This window comes from Strongylocentrotus purpuratus, unplaced genomic scaffold, assembly GCF_000002235.5.
Source record: "Strongylocentrotus purpuratus isolate Spur 01 unplaced genomic scaffold, Spur_5.0 spur5_scaffold_14, whole genome shotgun sequence".
Lineage (NCBI taxonomy): Eukaryota > Metazoa > Echinodermata > Echinoidea > Camarodonta > Strongylocentrotidae > Strongylocentrotus > Strongylocentrotus purpuratus.
The window spans coordinates 12167003-12174260 of record NW_022145599.1 but is presented as its reverse complement, the minus strand read 5'-3'; the positions used below and the strand labels follow the sequence as shown (position 1 = coordinate 12174260).

At 35.9% G+C, this 7258-nt stretch overlaps 1 protein-coding gene across 1 annotated transcript; it reads left to right on the top strand.

Moving 5' to 3' along the window:
• The first annotated feature begins 747 nt into the window (after positions 1–747).
• On the top strand, positions 748–2788 carry LOC115923732 (toll-like receptor 5). Its single transcript, XM_030985007.1, has one exon. It carries the CDS (start codon positions 748–750, stop codon positions 2578–2580), a length of 1833 nt encoding a protein of 610 aa, XP_030840867.1. The 3' UTR covers positions 2581–2788.
• The last annotated feature ends 4470 nt before the right edge of the window (positions 2789–7258 follow it).

Below are 7258 nucleotides of genomic sequence, written 5' to 3'. Positions count from 1 at the left end.
CGTGTATTTGTTCCGTTGATAATCTTCTTCTGTAGCCAAACCCTGCACGGAGATGCTGTTTCCATAACAGTTGAGCTTAAGGAAGCTAATTGTGATGAAAGAAATTTGGATTCTGTCCCTCAAAATCTTCCTGAAAACACTGAAGTTCTGAAGCTGAGGCACAACAATCTCACCTCTCTCTTAAACTCTTCGTTTAAAAGATACCCTCTCCTTACCAAATTGGATATTGCCTTTAACGACATCAGGATGATTGAATCTGGGGCCTTTTACCCTCTCAAAGAATTGCAGGATATAAATTTTTTTTCAAACCCTTATATTGTGCTTCCCGACACAGGGCTCTTCAGATGGGCTAAGAAGCTGTCTGTTCTAAACTTAAGGCATTCGAAATTGAAATCACTACCCAACGATACGCTAAAATGGAGCCCGCATTTAGAACGTGTACACCTTTTAAACAACCTTCTTACTGTCATTAACATCAGTCGTTGTGGCAGTGTTAAGCGTGTTGAATTGGGTGCAAATTATCTGACGCACATCACCCAGAAAGATTTTGATTTTTCATGTAATTGTGAGACTTTGTCTCTAGATAATAACCCTATCATATTAGTCGATCCCAATGTGATCGCATTATTGCATGTCAGGTTACTGTGGATCGGGTCCCATGACCATCCTTTGTCATTCGAGGTATTGAGAAATATATTCATTGGCATCTCACGGTCGACTATAGAGCAATTTAGACTCACGCATAATATGAGTGAAATTCCAACAGATTTCTTTGATCCGCTGCAGGGTCATTTTCTTTCAGTGCTTGACTTCTCTTCGAACTATATACGCGCCCTCCGTCCATTCGTCTTCTCGAATTTGACGCGTACTAGATTACTTGATCTCAGTAACAACCGTATCGAAAAAATCGAACCAGAATTCTTTGAAAACATGCAGGATATCAGAGTTTTAAAATTGATAGCCAATAATATAAAACATATTAACCCCAACAATAGTTCATGGAAAATAGGTTTAACTGAGTTGGATCTTTCCGGGAACTGTTTGACTAAAATTTCCCAATTCACGTTTCTCGGTTTGCAAAATTTAACGTTTTTAGACATGCAATCAAACATAGATCTTACAATACTGGAAAGGACATCATTTATGGGGCTAAAACAAATTGAAACTATCGATTTGTCACAATGTAATATTGCTAATTTTGATTTGGTCACTCCGAGCTTAAAATCTCTTTTCCTTATCGATAACCCTACTTTGTTTCATATGACTTTTTATCCCTTCGAAAGTCTACAATCACTTGTGCATTTGAACCTCAGAAAGACCAGGCTTGAGACCGTTCGGTTGTCTTTATTAGTTGCAAATATCTCTCTTTTCGATGGATTGGTTAGTCTGACGACTTTGGATCTGAGTGAAAATTCAATCGGCTCAATATATGTTTGGGCAGGTTATTTATCATTTAAACCACTGTCTGCTCTACAAAAGCTCAGTTTAGAAGACTGTCAAATTTCTTTTCTTAATCCATTAGCCTTCGAGGCGTTGACATTTCTTCGGGTGCTGAAATTAAGGGGGAACAAAATAAAGCAACTTCCTATTGACATATTGAACATTTTTGGACAAATGACATACATAGATCTCCATAATAACCGTTTGACATACCTCGATATAAACCTGTTTTTGAACAATAGTAGGCTGACAACACTTTTGTTATCAGAAAACAAATTAACAAGACTCAACCAAAGTACTTTCAAACTGATTGGGCCTTCTCATACGTCTGTCGATCTTTCAAGGAACCCACTTGAATGCAATTGTGAACTCAGTTGGCTTCTTACCTGGATTAGCGGACCATTTGTACTCATAAACAAGAAGAAAACTATTTGTTCGCCAGCGTCTTTAGAGCCTCTTCGCGAGAAACCGCTGTTTGATTTTGACTCCAAAACGCTTTGTAGCTATAACATCGCCCTCTATACTTTGACTTCCCTCGCCATCATGTTCTTCGTTGTCATCGTCCTACTCATTTTTCACTATCGATGGCAGTTGAGGTACAAACTCTTTCTCTTGAAATTAGCGGCCGTTGGGTATAACGAGATGCGAGACGCTCGAGACCACAATGATTATGAGTTCGACATGAATGTCATCTTCTACGACGATGACGAAGAGTGGGCTCGCGAACGTCTTCTACCAACTCTCGAAGAAAGACTCCCGCAGTTTGAGAGGAACGTCTTTGGTGACGAAGACCTCGTGCCGGGTATGCATTACTTGGATGCGATTGACTACGTGGTGAGCCGGAGTTACAAGACCGTCATTCTACTAAGCAGAGCCGCCGTGCGCGATCGTTGGTTCATGCTCAAGCTCCGCACCGCGATGGACCACGTGAGTGACACTCAGACTGAGTTCGTAGTCGCGGTCTTCATCGAAGACATCCCAGATGATGAGATACCTTTCTTGGCGAGGTTGTATCTCAGTGACGGCAGACCTTACCTTTATTGGACTGAGGACGTGAGGGGACAGGAATATTTCTTTGATGAATTGACGAAATATCTTACGATTAATCTCAGAACCAATGACTTGATCCCCAACGAGTAGAAGAATGTGACAATATGACTATGTGGCCGTCGGTGGTAAGCAGGGGTACCCTCAATATCGTTATGAGCTGAAATATTAGAAATTAAAAAAAAAAGATTTTTTAGAAAAGTGCAACGACATAACATTCTTTGAGCAATTCCTTTTCCTAGATACCTCGTCTTTGATAAGCGCGAGAAATAGCATATTGAGAATTTTCATATGAATGCAAATGTACCACCTGATTCTATAAATGTTTTGTCTACTATGACATGGTCTAACACATTGTCGTACGATATGCTGATACCTGTTGGTATTCGACAGTGACCTAAACAGACTAAGTTTTCCTAGGGGTATTACACTGATTTTGAATATTTCTTTTTCAACTTTACTCGAACGCACCATGAAAAGTAGAATGACAAATGAGACAATTCTTTTATTTCAATGCATTTTGAAAAATCTTTGTACTCTAGATATTGTCAAGCGGTTTAAGACAATATCATATGCACAATGACAGCCGTCTTGTTCTAATAAAAAAATGTTACGTAGCGCGTATTGGGATGTTTAATAACCATTTCGTATGTATACAGTATTTATCGGAACTTCAGTCTGGGCGTCAAAAATATAATACTAGGGGTAAAACAATATTCAGTATTGTAAAATGTCAATGTTATTTTTATAGCATAGTCAAGCATATAATGAAATAAGAATGACAATAATGATAATAGTAATAATAATAATAACAATAATTATATTTTTTTAAACCAAGGGTAGCTCCATCAGTATTAATATTGTTCTCCCTGAGGACCCTGCAATCATATTATAACCCCGGCTTTAGCCGAGCTACCATGATAATTAAAGGCGGTCAATTATTAAAGGTATTGTAGTAAAATTAAGTATGGATTAGTGTTCGAAATAATGCATGAAATCAATGAATGCATTAATGTATGAATTAATCTATGAATTAATGTATGAATTAATATATTCATTAATGTATGAATTGATGTATAAATTAATGTATGAATGAATGGATAAATGTATGATGACATTATATGTCTTGTTCATGCACTGTAGCTTCAGCAATATCAATATTTCATTTTATGTGTCCATGCTCCAAATAAGGGTTGTCGTAGTAGATGGATAGTTCTGAATTACAGTATATACAATCTTTATCATTGATGATCAATATTAATATTGTTAAAACTTAACAATTGATGTTTAAGAGAGATAACATATTTTCTTAAAGGTAATACAAAGTTTTGGGAAATTTTGAAAATTGGGTGGATAGTGATTCTTTACAATTTTGATATATTTGGATGCCCCTGTGGATGCATTATAAGCACTAGAAAATTTAGTCCCTAAAACGCTTCTGCTTTCGAGAAAAATTGAATATAACAATTTACCGGTGCTCCAGTTAAATTTGGATGAATTTCAAATAGCGCCTACGCCCGTACAATAGTAGCAGCGACCATGAAAATCTCAGAAAATGTAGTTGTGGTATATAATTTCCAAACGGGAATAGCTAATCGGTTGATTTTAGTCAAGAAACATTGTTTTATAGCTTACTTAATATCTTGGCCTTAAGAGGGAGCTGTACAAAACAAAGAGTTCATTATTTCCAAATTTCCTAACTTTAGACTCGATTTCAATCGCGACAACGATCACTGAGTATTGCAGGATCGCATATGCTTCTAATATGTTCATTTGAACCAAATTCATGACCCCATACCAAAACTTCGTATTATAGCGAATGAAATTGATTAATGATGTGTAAGTTACAACTTAATGTAAAGTAATAAAATATTATTAAGAGGATATCGTTTATACATGTTGTTCATTCTGAAACCTGTTCTCAGTATGTGTGAGTGCGTGTGTATGCGTGTGTGCGCGTGTGCGTGTGTGTGCGTGTGTGTATGTATATGTGTGAGAGAAAAAGAGAGAGAGAAAGAAAGAGAAAGTAAGAGGGTGAGAGAGAGAGAGAGAGAGAGAGAGAGAAGGAGAAGAGAAAGAGAAGAGAAATCGAGGAAGTAAGAGAAAAAAGACCGAGAGAGAGAAAGAGAGCATATGTGTGCGCGTGTATGTTTGTGTATGACCTGTGTGCAAAGAGATACTTGATAGGGATATAATTGTCAATATATTTTAAGGTAGTTGAAAAATTAATTATTTGAAAAAACGATTCCCTTGAGATCCTGATGGGTAAATCTAGATAGATGTGGTAACAATTTTTTTTAACGAATTATAGAATTAGTGATTGCGGGATCTCTTTATCACCAAATGAAATTCTACGAATGGAAATGTCTTGTTCTGTACCTTATAGTATTCCCCTTAATAGAAAATCAATTGATATAAAATGGATGCGTGAAAGAAGGAAATAGATTACAGCTTCCTGAATGCATCTTAGAGGAGTTAGATTGCTATGCTTATAGTATTTGAAAACAATACTATTTTAAAGAGTGTGGTAACGTAACAATGAAGAATCATGAGAAATTGTCTCGATATACGAATACCCGAGTTTCGATTAGTTTCACTTCTTTAAGTATCTTGACTATTGAATTGATGATATTAAATGGTTTCATGTAGGCTGTATGCATGCCCAAAGGTTATATACTTTCCGAGGTTCGTTCTCCCTGAACGTTTCTTGTATTCGGTACTGCTTTTCCTCTACGCCCTTTACTGAACATTAATCAGACTGTATAATACTACTCCGTACATGTGCATGATCTTGTACAAGCTTTACTTTTTATTAAGGCTCCTCACATTTTACATGGTTTTTAAATTGCCCTGTCATATCTACACTTCCCTCGTAACATCTTGATGTTTACCATATATTATACTTCAAATAATAATAATAATAATGGTGGCTTCTTATAAAGCGCACCAGGTCCGTCAGGCATGACGCTCATGGCGCTATACATGCAAATCCATATACGAATACACAAGAAGGTACAATATATATATACAATATTAACATATTGAACCTAAAGCATTAAACTAGAGGAAATATGAAATACAAACTTATGAATATAAAACGAGAGGAACAAGAACAAGAAGTAAACAGAATCGTTGCACTATTCAGCACCGGTAATTTTTGTAATATATTGTTTTAATGATTATTATTATTCCTATTACTATTGCTATTATAAATATAACGATGACAATTAGTATTATTATTGTAGAAATTATATGTATTTTATTCAAATCTTTATTCTATTTTTAGGCTATAATGTGTGTTGCATACATATTTTAATGGAACTATGAAGAACATCTGAACTTTATCTTGAAACTTGATTTAAACAAAATGTATAACTCAAAGGTATTTCTTTTTACAACTTTTCTTTTGTGATTCCAAGTCTGTGGTGCATCTATTATATAAGAACTTATTGATAAACATACTCCAGTACGTAATCTTTAATAATCATCACAACATCTTCTGGTTGTACACCCTGTAAACATGAATACACACGGAAACATCTCCTTCATGGCATCACTTCCTGCTCTGTGGAATTCTCAACCCATTACCATTAGACAAATATTTTCTCTCGATACTTTTAAGAAATCCCTTAATCTCACCATTTCTTACATTGATTGATTGGTTGCCTTTTTATTAATATTCCATGTAAACTTTACAAAGTATAATACATTTTACACAATATTAACGTTTCTTTAAGTAATATGAAAATAAATAATATTGAATCATAGTTATTAATAATATGAAAGAATGTTCTGTAAATCAATAAATACGAAAATAAAAAGTGAACCTACTCATAAGCTAGGCTTGTTGCGTGTAGGACCAATGAATTACGTTACTAACATATACAGAAAAACCCATAATACACATCCACTAGACTGAGACAAAAATTTGAATGAAAACAAAATACAAGATGTTACGGTTAAAAGTGGAAGAGAAAGAATATGGGGAAGGGGGGACGACAGACAGAGAGATGAATATACTGAACGATGGATAGGTGGGTAGATGGATAGAGAGAGAGAGAGAGAGAGATAGAGATAGAGATAGAGAGAGAGAGGGGGAGGTAGAGATATAAGGCGAGAAGTAAAGCGAAGAAGAAAGATAGTAGTATTATAATGTAAGATGGGACTGGTAAATTCCCTAAATATGCTAGTTATGGGTGCGAGATGGAAAAGCGAACATCTATGAATTGACAAAAGTAAACATAACAAACGGTTGTTTATTTCAGTCATTTGTCATATTGCTGGAGAAAAATTACGTTTAAATGCATTCCTGAAACCGTATTAAGTGGGTCTCTCTTTAAAATCATCTGGGAAGGGAACTCCAAAGTCTGGGTCCTGTAAAAGTAAACAAAATATTCGCAAGTAGGGTTCTCAATTTTGGAAGGTGATAGGAGCCCGCTCAAATAGTGGGGTAGCTGTGTAATTCGATATTTTTCTTAACATGGCTAAAAGAACTTCCGTTACTCATTTCTACTGATCGACAGCATAAATGATAATAATAATAATTATCCTTGCTTATATAGCGCCTAACACTTACTTTATGAGAAGTCTCTAAACGCTCTACATAATGCAGCATAATTACCCTGGCTTTAGCAGTGCAGCTGTTACGCGCGCTGCGTTGCAAGGAATAAATTCCTACCAGGTACCCATTTACTTCACCTAGGTGGAGTGTGGTAAATGTAGATCAAAGGACATTAGTGCGGCGGCGGGACCCGAACCGCGGATCTTGTGA

Bases quoted from the DNA above. Each gene is read 5' to 3' on its own strand.
- LOC115923732 (XM_030985007.1), top strand. From the start codon at position 748: ATGAGTGAAATTCCAACAGATTTCTTTGATCCGCTGCAGGGTCATTTT.